Source organism: Juglans microcarpa x Juglans regia, chromosome 5S (genome assembly GCF_004785595.1).
Source record: "Juglans microcarpa x Juglans regia isolate MS1-56 chromosome 5S, Jm3101_v1.0, whole genome shotgun sequence".
NCBI lineage: Eukaryota > Viridiplantae > Streptophyta > Magnoliopsida > Fagales > Juglandaceae > Juglans > Juglans microcarpa x Juglans regia.
Window position 1 is genome coordinate 30,772,330 of NC_054603.1, and position 13,557 is coordinate 30,785,886.

General features: G+C 39.5%; 1 protein-coding gene and 1 long non-coding RNA gene across 2 annotated transcripts; both read left to right on the plus strand.

Moving 5' to 3' along the window:
* The first annotated feature begins 2,817 nt into the window (after positions 1–2,817).
* LOC121268626 (protein TIC 56, chloroplastic) lies at positions 2,818–6,929 on the plus strand. Its single transcript, XM_041172957.1, has 5 exons — positions 2,818–3,667; positions 4,003–4,200; positions 4,836–5,118; positions 5,631–5,793; positions 6,484–6,929. The coding sequence occupies exons 1-5, from the start codon at positions 2,968–2,970 to the stop codon at positions 6,685–6,687; spliced, it is 1,548 nt and encodes a 515-aa protein (XP_041028891.1). The 5' UTR covers positions 2,818–2,967; the 3' UTR covers positions 6,688–6,929.
* Positions 6,930–7,831: 902 nt separating this feature from the next.
* On the plus strand, positions 7,832–10,524 carry LOC121268628. Its single transcript, XR_005941192.1, has 2 exons — positions 7,832–8,291; positions 9,136–10,524. It is a non-coding gene; the product is annotated as an uncharacterized LOC121268628 (long non-coding RNA).
* Positions 10,525–13,557: the final 3,033 nt, after the last annotated feature.

Genomic DNA, 13,557 nt, shown 5'->3' on the forward strand with positions numbered 1-13,557 from the left:
TACCAAACAATGATATAGAAATATATTTATTAGCATAAAAAATAATTTATTTTCTACATTTTCATAGAGTAACATAAACCTGAACCATTAAGTAAAGAGAATATCTTCCCACCAGTCAGTCTGCTATCCCTAAAATAACAGCTCTCCAATAGAATTTTATCACGTAGCTCTTCCATTTCACATCCCATATACATGCCTACAGATGATAACTGTGAAGATATTCCTTCCTCTCTTGTGACAACCCTTCCTCCCTCTCTTTTTCACTAAAACCCACCACCCTCTGACTCTCTCGTTGACCCTCCCCCTCTCCCAAAACTGACGTCGGCAATGGAATTCGACCACGGGTTGTGACGGGCATAAACCTTTCCCCTTCCCCTCTTCCACTGAAGCCCCTACCCTCTACCTCTCCCGTTGACCCTTCCATTCTCCCAACCATTGTAGTTAATTAAAGAATTAAGTAAATTGAAGTAAAATAGAATTTGTTATCATTGCTACTTTATTTTCGTTCTCTTCCATTTTCCAGAAGAGAAAAATGGCATTTTGGTGGCCTTTGATGGTTCTTGCATTAGCTTGCACCATTTGTAGATTCCTTTTCATGCTCATTTCTCACAATGTTCCCTCCATCAACGTTGATGTCTTAGACAGTATGATTCATACATGAAGCTTCCCCGCTCTCTTTCCCAATCTCTTTTGGTGTTGTTGAAGATCTGGTATGGTTTTGCCAATGGCAGTATTGGAGGATGGGAGTCAAATGTTGGAGAACAACTTCATATATGTGAGTTTCTTAACTACCTTTTTCTTTTTGGCTTTTTGTAATTTGACAGGATTTGTACTTTATTTGAATTTAGAGTATGATATTAAAAATTACTAACCAATTGTGTGTAAGACTTCGGGCTTAATTAGCTCTTACTTTCTGGTTAATTCTAAAATAGGATGCCAGTTGTTGAGATTATCGATCTAATCTACCTTATGAAAGGAAAATGAATTGGTCAACAAAATAATCTCTCCTTTTTTCTTTTTTTTTTTTTGTGTAAACTGATTAAGCTTGTGTTAAATTTTTTTTTCGTAGTAGTTCAGAGCAATTCATATTGCTCGTAAAATAAAAAATGGATGTCCAATCTCGCTTAAGAAAAGTGAAAATAGTAGAATTATGAATTTTATTCACTTTGGTGTACGACCTAGTTTCTTACCTTTTATTGGTGATTGGTTTGGTGCAAGTCCTACCGAGGGGAAGGAAGCAGCAAGCAGACCTGAAAGTTCAGTGCTATGAGCCCGCAACAATGAAATACTTGGGATATTTCCCTGCATTGACACCTGCGGAGGTTAGTGTTGTTGTGTGCTTCTCGGGACTGAGATCAGTTGGGTCCGATGCTGTGGTGGGTGACGACTGTGGTAGGTGAAGGCTATCATGGGCAATGGAATAGGCTGGGGGAGAAAGAGTTTCGTGGGGACGACGAAACTTGGTGGTGTGACGGCGTTGTCCGACAGTGGCTATGATGGACCTAGTTTGGTGCGGTGGCGACAATCTAGTTCTTCACAAGATGAAGTTCGAATGATTTTCAATTCTCCACGTTTTCTTCTAAAAAATTACTTTCGTTAGTTTAATTAGATCAGATCAAATTTAGAGAATACCTTAGAGCCGATCAGGCTTATAAGAGCTTAAAAACAGCCCGCCAATCCTGTGATGCCACGTATGAGGCACACCTAGTTAACTGTGTGATGGAGATGCATATGATGAGAGCCTTTTCAATGTCGATACCCTCCCTCCCCCCCCCCCCCCCCCCCCCCCCCCCCCCCCCCCCCCCCCCCCCCCCCCCCCCCCCCCCCCCCCCAACTCTCTATTGCTGATGTAGGCTAGTTAACTTCTTTATTTTCTCACTTTTTTTTTTGTTTGCCACGACTACTAGCGAAATGGTCGTCTGTAGGTATTTACGTATTTATACTAAGATTATGAATCGACAAATAATATATAGAGCTTGAATCCCATGTATTTTGGTTGATTTAGGTTAAAATGCCTTATCGCGCATTCATGGAATCGAATTTCTTTTTGCATCGTTTTATATCACGATTTTTGCAAAGGCGTTGGGGCATCTTCATGTATACTATGGATACATTTAGCTTATTTTTTGTTCATAAATGCTTCAATGAGAGGTAAGAAGGGGGGGTGAGAGAGGGACTTGAGCTTGATTCAGCGAGAAAAGGCACTACAATTGTTGAAATTCACCAACTGGGTCTTTGTTCTCTTTCTAGGTATCGCTTTCTTGTACTTATGGCAAGCCATTGGCTGGAGATTCTTCCAAATCCATAAACGAGAAACAATCAGGTGAGTTAAAGAGCACTTCGGTCATATATACGATTTTATGGATGGGAACAACTTTTGAAGACGAGACGTTTGGGCGTCAAAACTGTCGGCGTCAAGATGAGAGGTGGGCGTCTGCAAGAGACGGATTGAGATGGGCGTCGACAAGAGATGAACTGAGTATCTTCGAAAGAAAGAAACAATTTTGAAAGGGGGCTGTGTGAGCTTGTAATTATCTGTGGGTGAATCTTGTATTGTTATATGTAATGTCTGATGCGGCATATAATTAGTTGAGGACTGTTTCTATACTAAAAGCAGCCGGACCGGCTAGAAGCGCCCCTCTCAAATTTATTGTGTCCAGTATAAAATTTCATTCGCATCTTGTCTTCATTGGGGCTGTTAAATGCCACATCAGCCCAACCGTTCCAAAGAGGAATTGTTTTGTAAATGCTGTTTTGTCGTTGATTTAGCCCAATGGGCATAGTCGCAATAGAAGAGATATTGAGCCCAAACAGCCACAAATTGCCATTCCGTCTTCCCTAATCTGATCTCCGCTATCCGTTCCTTCTACTTCCCCCAACAAAACTCTCTTCTCACTTCTCACTTCTCACTCAGCTCTTCGTCCATTTCTCAACCTTTTGCTAAACCCTCCTCCATTCTCTACCCAAATGGCTTCCATTAACTTTAACCCCTTTGACAACTGGTTCAAGAAACCTCCAAACCCCATCGCTCCCATCAACTTTCTATCCTTCCCCGAATCGTTTGTACCCACCATCCCAAACCCCACGAGTTTCGCCGCAATCAGCCTCCCGAACCCCTTTAGAGGAAAACCCAAAAATCCGCAAGATCAAAAACCGAAAGAACCCGGCTTCTACCGCCAAATGCTGGATTATTTCTACTGGGAATGCGAGAACTTACCTGATTACAGACACACCCCCGAGGTCGAGAAGATCCTGAACGAGGATCCAATCTTCGAGAAGAAGGAGAACCCCACGGAAGCGGAGCTGAAAGAGAACGAGGAGTTCTGGGCCCGGTTCAGGGCCAGCCCTGTCGTGCAGTTCCTGGCTCGAGCCGAAGAGATTACAGATAAGATCAACGAGTTGGAGCTGAAAGAGAATGATACTCCGTATCGCAGGGAGGATAAGAAGCTGTGGCAAGCGTTGCCTCATGTGCCAGGGTTGGACGGCCGGCCTATGCCGAGGAAAGCGATAAAGACGAAGAAGGAATCGGACGACAAGTTTTGGGACTTTATGAAGCAGTTCCTTTTTGGGCTTTGGGGCTTTAGGCAGAGACCCTATCCGCCGGGCCGGCCAATTGATGTGTCTCAGGCCATCGGGTACAAGCGCCTCGAGAAGCGGTACTATGATTGTAAGTTTGTATTCTACAAGATTTTATGTTTATTTAATTTTTTTACTTATATATAAAAAAAATGTTTTTATGTTTATTGGTGCATATTTAGGTTACGTTTGGTTGATTTTTTTTAAATTTTAATATAAAATATAATAAACAATTCAATTTTTTAAATTTTAAAATAATAATAATATTAAAAATAATATTCTAATAATATTTTATCATCTTAATTCAATTCAACATCTAAACGCAGCCTTAACGTGCATAGTTTTATTTCAGGGTCCCTGACATTATGTTTCTGGGTAGCGTATCTGTTTTTTTCATTATGTTAATGCTGTTGTTGGTTGATGAAGTTATCATGAGGAGTGGTGGATGGTACTATAAGGATCGGTTGGGTCGTACTCGGGGACCATGCGAGCTGATAACGCTTAAAACAGCTTGGGGTGGTGGGATTATTGATAAGCACACTTTCATTTGGGGTGAAGACATGGATGAATGGGCACCAATACACATGGTTTATGGCTTGGAACCTGCAATTGCCACTTGGGAAGGTTTGTTAAACTTCCAGCTTTCATCTTTCCTTTATCTGTTAGTAATGAGCAGCTTCTTGGCCATTTCTAGTGGCACAATGATCTTATTGTTTGTCAATTTATAACGAAAAGGTGGCGTCTATGTTTTTTAATCATATCATGACTTTTGATTCGTTCGTACTTACACACACATACACATTATAACTTTTGATCATGACCGGTTGATCCTTAGCTTACACATGTGGACTTCAGAAGTGGCAAATGGTATTGAAGGAAGAAACTGAAGGTTGCGTAATGCAAGTTTTAGATGACAATTCCTTGTAGTAAAACTCTCTTGATTCATCGATCAAATTTGCTTTGAGTTACATAGTGATTTTTCTTTGGATGTGTTTTGAAAATTTTGGTACTAGTCATAATGGGAAAAAAAATGTATGCCACCTTTTTTGTTGTATAGTTGATGGGGAAATTTTGAGGCTGAGAAAAGAAAGCTATTCGTATGAAACCTAATAGAACTATGAACTCCAGTAACTTCTTTAGGCCACAAAAAGTTATTTGAATGGGCCACTCGGTGAAGATGTCTTAATTTATTAGGTATGATATGCATAGCTATGACTTTGTTTAATATAGATTGTTGGCTTACCATTCGGGGTCTTCAGTTAGACTTGGTGCTGCCGCAACAGCTTTTCTCCACAAACTACAGAATGGCATACCTCCTTGGGTTCCTCTCAAAGGACATGAGAAGAAAACCTATAAGCAGCTCCAAGAAGAGGCTCTAGAGAGTAAGAGACGCGACTTGGCGGTACTGAAAGCTAATGATGGTTTTTGGCCAGGGGTTAAAATTCCTAGTCATGCCCTATTTCTTTGGGCTAGTGGATCTGAACTGACTACAATTATGGAGCAGGACCACATGCCAAACAAATTCATACCAAAACATCTTAGGTATGTCCATGCAGCTGGTTTTTCGCCTTTTTTTCATCTCTTTTACATCCAACTGATATAAGATTAATAGTATGTCAAATCATAGATGAAGCAACTGGTCAATGGTATACCATTCTGTCCTCTTGGAAAATGATTCTTTTATCTTTTCTTAAAAGGAAAGAGTGGCAGATTGGAGCTACTGGAGCTAAAGCTTTCTTAGTTAAGGATTTATGAAAGTCACAATTAGTCAACCATTTGAGGGGTGGGTTTGGATACACAAAACATTTCATCTCATCTCATTTTATCATTACAACTTTCCTAAATTTTCATACAAAAATATAATAAACAATTAAATTTTTTCAAATTTCAAAATAAAAATAATACTAACAAATTATATTTTAACAATATTTTATTCAACTTTCAACAAAACATCCCATCTCATCTCATCTGAAGTGTCTATCCAAACCCACCATTAGAAGGAATTGTAAATATTTTGGCGTGAATCTAATGTTTTGTTTGTGTATGTGAGGCAGGTACCAATTGGCTAAAATTATTCCCGGGTTAAGGCCATGGGAGGTTTTAAGTATAGAACAAGCAATGGATCAGATAACATATGGCGGGGAGTGGTATCGTGAACCTCTTGGTTCATACACAACAGGTCCTCCATACATCAGGCATTGGAATAAGGATTGCAAGGTAGAGACTTGATCCTACTTCTGGTTTTGGATTAGTTTTTTACATTGCTTGAGCTCTATGGTCATGTTCAATTTTAAAAATAGCAAGGCGTACACTGATGTTCTTGCTCAATAATCTTTATTTTTTTATTGGCATTGGGTGTCCGGGAACAACATCCTAACTAATCCCGGGAGTGCATAGGCCAAAGCAAGGAGTTTCCTGCAAGTGCACCTCGGATAAATCAAGGGGAAAATTGCCCAAGCCGATAGCCCCTAGAGATTGTTTGCACTCAAAGGGATTCAAACCTTAGACTTGGATGGAGCATATCACCAAGACCAAGGCCTTGAACACTTGAGCCAATAATCTTGAAACAATTTCTTATTTTTATTTTTTTCTTGAGTTGTGATTGATCAAGTCTGCTTGCTTAATTAATCTGATTGATATCGTTATTATTGTTGTCTCCTTGCCAATTTATCCTCAAATGTCCTTTTCAGAAATGTCTGTTTTAGGAAAGAAGTACAAGGGAAGAACAACGGATACAGTCATAAGGATTCATGCTAGGAAGTCCCAACATGAGTTTTTGCATATTAGTAGCTAAACTGTTTGATTATTTACTAAATCCTGTCCTATCGGGTGCTCTAAAACTGTGGGTTTAATTAGTGCACGACCCTTTATAAATCTATATAACCTTTGTGATTTCTTTTCTTGCAGAGGCTGTATAAAACTTTCATCAACCTTAGCACCCAAGTTTACAAGAAGTTGGATCGGACACTCCCTGGTTTCCGTACTATAATGGAGAAAGTCCGGGCTGATTCTGATGCAAGGGCTGCCAGAAGAGAAATAGCAAGGAGGGAGGTGCTGAAGAGAGTTGCGTTGGAGAAAGAATTGGGTGATCAAGTTGAAGATGACCCATAGCATCATAAATATCTAGTTTTCCAGGATGTGGCAACTTGGTCATGTTATGTTCTGATTAGTCCTCTTTCTGCTGTAAACAGATATGTTTTTCATTTTTTCTGTCTCGTAATACTAGTGTTCAATATAATTCGCCTTGGACACTCGGATTGAGTACTAATTTCTGTTTGCATGGGAGATTACAAAATCAGATGTAAAATGGATATTTCTGCCCAAGTTTCTTTATTATTAGTTTTAGTTATCCAGTTGTTTCAACAATTAACCTTAATGTTTTTCTTTGCATATTTTGTAAAAGTATTTTAATTAGGAGTGGGTGGCGGGCCACTGCATCTTGTCCCTGCCTAGGACGGCTACTGGGCCGGGACCGTCCGTACATGGCCGGTGTGTCGGTAGACCTCCCACAATTTCGAGAGCCGAGGACGGGACTGGCCCAAACCCGCCCAATTTTGCACACATTAGGTGTCAAAATATACACATGTTTGAGAGGGAAAACGAGAGAGAGAGCAGAGATGAGAGAGAGAACGAGAGAGAGAGCGCGACAGCAGAGATGAGAGAGAGAGTGGAGATGAGAGAGAGAACGAGCGAGAGATGAGAGAGCGAGACGAGAGAGAGAGAGAGAGAGAGCAGAGATAAGAGAGAGAGAGCGAGAGCAGAGATGAGAGAGAGCGAGACGAGAGATGAGAGAGAGCAGAGATGAGAGAGAGAGAGAGAGAGGGCGAGACGAGAGAGAGCAGAGATGAGAGAGAGAGAGAGGGCAAGACGAGAGAGAGAGAGAGAGAGCGAGAGCAGAGATGAGAGAGAGCGAGCCAAGATAGAGAGAGATGAGAGAGAGAGAGTGGAGATGAGAGAGAGAGCAAGACGAGAGAGAGAGCGAAGATGATGAGAGAGAGTTGATGAGAGAGAGGGGAGAGAGACGCTGGTGAGAGAGAGATGAGAGAGTGAAGCCAAAAGAAGAAAAAAAAAACAATTGGATGAGAGGCATCCACGTAGTATGTGCATTGTGTGCACCACTACAGTGGATGCCGTATAGTACTTCTCTATATATATATATATTAAAAAATTAATTTTTTTAATTAACGATGTTGTTTTAAGAGTTTAGCAATCAATTGTTAAACACTCCTGCTATAGCTTTTTTCATTGTCAAAGACTCCTTCCCGCTTCGTCTCTCTCTCTCTCTCTTTCCTCTCTCTGTCTCTCCTCTCCTTTTAAAGTTCCGTTCGATCATCGTCACAGTGTCCCTCTCCCTTTCTTCGTCGTCCCCAATCCTGAATATCTCTCTGATATTCGCCGTGGATGGGGTGGTGGGCTGACGGCCACCCCGGCAACCACCCAGGGGCCGGGTAGCACCCTAATTTTAGCATCCCGAGAGTTTGCTAGAGGATCCGCGTGATTGGCGGTGGAGCGAAATAGTATCATTTTCGCTATGCGCTCTCTGGACATGGAGGTGGAGGGACTTTTCGCTACTTAAATACCCTGCGATTTCTGCACCATCATTATTCCAACAAATTTTAATCAATACTCCACTACTCCGTAATTCATCTCTGGTTGGCAATAAATCGGGTTCTCAATCACGTTTTCTTTGCTTATATCTTTAAGTGACATTGAAGGTTAGTCTATTGCTGCATTTGATTAAAGCTTTTCGGGCTGGTTGTGTTTGAGTTCCTCTCATGCATTTTGATTCATGTTCCTCAATTCATTTGGTTGTTTTGAGTAAAATCTGGGCATATCTTCATTGAACAAGAGTTATATATGAACTAGGGCTCGATTTCATGCTCATACATGCATACGAGTCTATTCGGTTCTCTGGTCATGCACGCATTTCACTGTTGGACCGGTTGTGTTTGAGTTACTCTCACGAATTGTTGTTCTTGTTTCTCAATTAATCTGTTTGTTTGGAGTTAAGTCTGGGCATCTCTAAATCGAACAATAGTTACATATATACTAGGCCTCGATTCCATGCTCGTGCATATGAGTGCATTTGGCTCTCCGGACATGCGCACTCACTGCTCGAAAAAATACCCTACTGAATTATAAGTTACGAAACTCATGCATTTCTGGAATCATTTCATTTCATGTTTGGTTCATAATGCATTCTGTATGTGATTGTGTACCAACATTCTGATTTGGGTTCCTGTTCATCATGCACCCGTGCACGTCCAGCGTCCTATTGTATCAATGTATCCATGAACTAATATTGCATTATTTCTTCAATGTAGACAGTACATTTGGCCTATCCTTATTTGCATTAGCTTAGTGCATTGCATAATTTGCATGTGGACATTGTCTGGCATGCACGCACTTGCCATGGTTGAGTAAGCATACACTTTCTAAGTTCATTGGTATACTGAATAAGTTATTTTCATTGCATGCATTGTTTTGGGTCAAAGAGTTCATCACATATATACCTCTGTTTTATTGGCTCATTGGCATGTCTGGTCTTGCATTTTGCAGATGCCTCCTGGTCGCAAGTCTACTAGGCATCAGCCTGTTGAGTCTTTAGCTCGTGAAGTTGCTCAGTTTTATGATGCTAAGGCTCAGGAATTGTGGGGCACTAAATTTCATGATCGTCCTCTCCTTATTGAGCGGAATGTCATCTTGAGTGAGCTCAACCACACACCTGTTCCAAACATCATTCGTGAACGTGGTTGGGAAAATTTAGTGACCAATTTACCACGCCACTCGAAGAATTTAGTTGAGGAATTTTATGCCAACATTCATGCTATTGGGGATGACTATTCCTTCACTACTTTACTTAGAGGTGTCACGATTAGGGTGACACCTTCTTTGATCTCTTCCATTCATAGAGTTCCTAGGGTCGAGCATTCTGACTATCCATATGATCCCTCGTCTCCGTTATGCCCATCCAAACCTGTCATGGCTACTCTCTTTTGTGCTAATGACGGATCTTGGGATCCTGGCAGTAATATCATTTATACTTCTCGATTTACAGATGATACACTTGCCATATGTCATGTTATGTTTTACAACCTGTTTCCCATTCGACATACTAGTGACATTGGGTGACTAGGGCTAGATTTCTATATGCTTTGTTGACAGGTGTTCCAATTGATTTTGGAAGACACTTTTGTTCTGTCATTCTAGAGGCATTTGAGACAAAAGCAAAACGTAAGTGTCTTCCTTTTCCGTGTTTGATCACCCTGATAGCTCTAGCTCATCAGGTTCCTCTGCCTCGTAATGATCCTATTGTTAGCCATACGACAGCTATTGGGAATAGCACCCTACAGCTGAGTCTTTCTCATCTTAAAAGAGCAGCACCTCCTAGGCCAAATGTGCGTAATCTTAAAAGAGCTGCACCTCCTAGGCCCAATGTGCATAAGGAGGTGACACAGCTTGCTCCTGCACTTGAGATACCTTCTTCAACTTCTGATGGTCCTTCTACTTCGACTGCACCTGCCCTTGTGACCTTGCAAACTGTGATGGAGTTCATAGTTGGCATGGAGGAACGATTGTCAGCGCGCCTTGATTGCTTAGAGCAGCGCCAGAGTAGACTAGAGCAACGCCAGAGTAGACTAGAGCAGGATGTGCGTACCGTACCCTCTCTGGCAGATAGATAGTTGCAAACTCAGTTGTGCCAGATGGTACCAATGAGCTTAGTAGCTACATTTTACCCTTTTGTGATGATGTGACAAAAAGGATATTTTTTTTATGAGCAATGACAAAAGGAGGAGAGTTTTTGTAAAGTTGATCTAGGGAGATATTTAGGGTAGAGTACTTGAGAGTTGAGATGTATAGATCTTTGATGATTTGATCTCTAAAGTCTGGTCTTTTATTGATAAACTTTCATGTATGAACTAATATGATATGTTTGTCAGCATGTTATCCTTCGCTTTCTGTTATTATTTTTATCTGTGTTTGTTTTCTACACGTTTACGTCTGTAAGCAATTCAGAAAAACAAAAGATAATTTTATATAGAAGTTTCCAATACATGTATATTGGATTAGGCTCGGTTATTTGTATCAAGTAGAAGTTTTGTCATAAAATTGATATGGAAGAGATTGTTAATGTAAAAACTATTTATTGGCATATTCTAATGACAAAATTTAGTTGAATTGAGTTGTAATTCATTGGAGTTAAGTTTGGCTCGAAATGGAACAAGAGTCAAGTTAATAGTCAAATAAAAACTCTACTCATCATTCACACACTGCAAATGATTTTTTTAATTATTTTTTATTCTTACCAAATATGTGGTGTATTGATGATAAGTAGAAGAATTCATTTAGTTTAGCAATAATAAAACAAAATAAAAAATAAAAATAAAAAAATCAAGTGTAATGTGTGGTGTAGGGATGATAAGTAGAATGACTCCTCTAAAAATCCAGAACTATTTCTTGTGAGAGAATTATTTTTGAAATTGTGAGCTTTTAAGCAAAAAAACTACAATCTAGCTATTGATCCCCACTCTGACCTTACTCTATTTTGCAAATAATCTTCACTAGAGTTTGGAAACAGTGTTGGGGTGGCTGGAAATTGTTCTAAGATCAGCAAGGTCATCCTTAACCCAACAAAACCTAGCTATCTATACAAAACAAAAATCTGTATTCTATGCGTAAAATTAAGGAAATCATCTACGTCGTAAAAAGAAGAAGGCAGCCCTACTGCTCACTCAGTCAAGTGCCAAGAAACTTGTTACTACTTTCGGTATATGTTGACACATCACATATTCCCAGGAGTATTCCTTTTTGTACCTTCTTTATCTAATAAATAAGCTGCATGATTAGCTTCCTGAATCATTTTTTTTTTTTAAGAAAAAATAACAACGACGGTTGAGAACTTACATATTTAAAAAAAAAAAGTGTTAAATATATTTAAGAAAGACTTAAAAAAATTGAAAATTTTTTCTCGTTAGCCACTATTCACCATTCCATACCTTACGCCTTATGAAAAAATTATAAGTGTAGGATATGTAATGTGAACAGTTGTTGATTTGTAGTAAAACTCTAAAAATTATATTTCTCTATATGTCATTTATTGATATGTTAAAAATCATGAAATTTAAATTTTAAAAGAAAACTAACAAAATAAATTTTGTAAGTAAAAGTGTAAGTAAAACTATACATACATTGAACATTAGTTTTAAAAAAAACCCACGAATGAAGTTGGTATCTTGGGGGGTTTTGATTTTTCGATTTTACCTTAAAAAATTATGTTTGTGAAGTGCTTTGAAACGCAAGGAATTTAAAACAACCTAACATATATTCGGTGAGATGTGATAGGAGGCAGGTGAAATTTACACCCAAAACGGTTGCAATGCACATGCAATTCAACCCTCCCTGCTGGAAGTTGTGGCCAAAAGATTAAGCATGCACGCTTTGAAAGCGATGCCAAGAGATTCCCATTGCTCTAGCTAGAAATGTATGTTCCTCGATTAGATTAATAAAAGAGTAATGCTATATACAGTTATAGAATCTACAAGCGTCATGCAGTTGCTTTAAAAAAAAGTTGAGTCTATTATTAAAAAATTAATTTTTATTTTATGTAGACCCCGTATTTTCTCGTATTTATTTAATTTTTTCAAAATGATTACACGGTGCTTGTACATTCAAGATTGTATTTATCATTTCTCTTAATAAAATAGCTTTTACATCACCACTTTGATAACACGTATGAGAGTTGAGCTATTTTACAAATTACAAGTCGATGCGTAAACACAACTTATTATCAGATTCATGACCGTTGTAAAAAATTGAAAATAAAAATTATATGTTTTTATGTCAAGTGATCAGTGTTGTGTTTAGTGTGTGAATGAGGAACTTACAAATAATTTTTCTTTGTTTTTTTTCATGAAATGTGACACAGAAGGATGGGTGCAGACAAACACCAAGGCTATGAGAAAAGGCAACCAACCGTTTGACCTGTGGCCCCATGACACCTTCCCTACATGTTTAAAAAAAGTGGGAAAGGCTATGTCCAAACAACCTCTCCTTCTCAATTTCCATTTTCCCTAATAAGCAAAAGCACTTTCATCTCTATCGTAAACTCATCACTTTATTTGTCCTATCATTTGCCTACTCACACACAGGCTCACTGTCTTTACATATGTTGCTTTGTGGCTTGGCAGATGCGCTTTGTTGTTTTGCTTTTAGCATTAGTTTATTTGTTTTGGGAAGTTAAACGATTGTGAGGATGATCAAGATATTTAATGGAGGTGGAGGAGGATCAGCCACGGGAAGATGGAGAGCTGGGGGCCTGGCTATGCATCAAGCGCTCACTTCTCTTCCCAACTAAGTGTATATTTCTCAAATTCACTTCACATCTCAGAGGCAAGGCCAAAGGTAAAGAGCCCCACCCACCACCCCGCCACTCTCCACCCCCCCCCCCCCCCCCCCCCCCCCCCCCCCCCCCCCCCCCCCCCCCCCGGGGCGCAATATATATAGTTAAAAAGAACTCTTTTATGGCTACTAGGAAGCTTGCAATGGATTAAGCCCAATTCTCATATCTATGTTTCCTAATCTCTGTCTCTCATTATAACAATGGCAGGGAATAGACAAGGGCTTGTGACTCTCTACAAGGACATGGAGTCTTGCAGGGAATATGCAGATATACAAGTTATGTGGGAGATGCTTCATTCTTCTTCTCCTGCAAATGCCAGCAAGAACAAGGAAAGCAAGAGTGCTAAATGGAGATTCTGTTTTCAGCCAACTTGAATGAGTTATATATATGTCAGAGAATTGGTATCATGAACTTGTTAGACAAGTCTCTTATCATTTCATTACAGCTTTGTTGAGAGGTTTGGCTTCATTTTTGGAGGAAATTGAAAATCCAAGGGGAAGAAGACACCCATTATTTGTAAATATCAGCATCTGAATATAAAACTAAAACAATGTTTGTTGATCTTCCATTGATCCGATGAA

What these genes read in the sequence shown, in the direction of transcription:
- LOC121268626 (XM_041172957.1), top strand. Translation starts at nt 2,968, where the DNA reads ATGGCTTCCATTAACTTTAACCCCTTTGACAACTGGTTCAAGAAACCT. An exon ending in TGCAATTGCCACTTGGGAAG is followed by an intron (nt 4,201 to 4,835) that starts GTTTGTTAAACT and finishes CGGGGTCTTCAG; the next exon opens with TTAGACTTGGTGCTGCCGCA. An exon ending in ATTGGAATAAGGATTGCAAG is followed by an intron (nt 5,794 to 6,483) that starts GTAGAGACTTGA and finishes CTTTTCTTGCAG; the next exon opens with AGGCTGTATAAAACTTTCAT.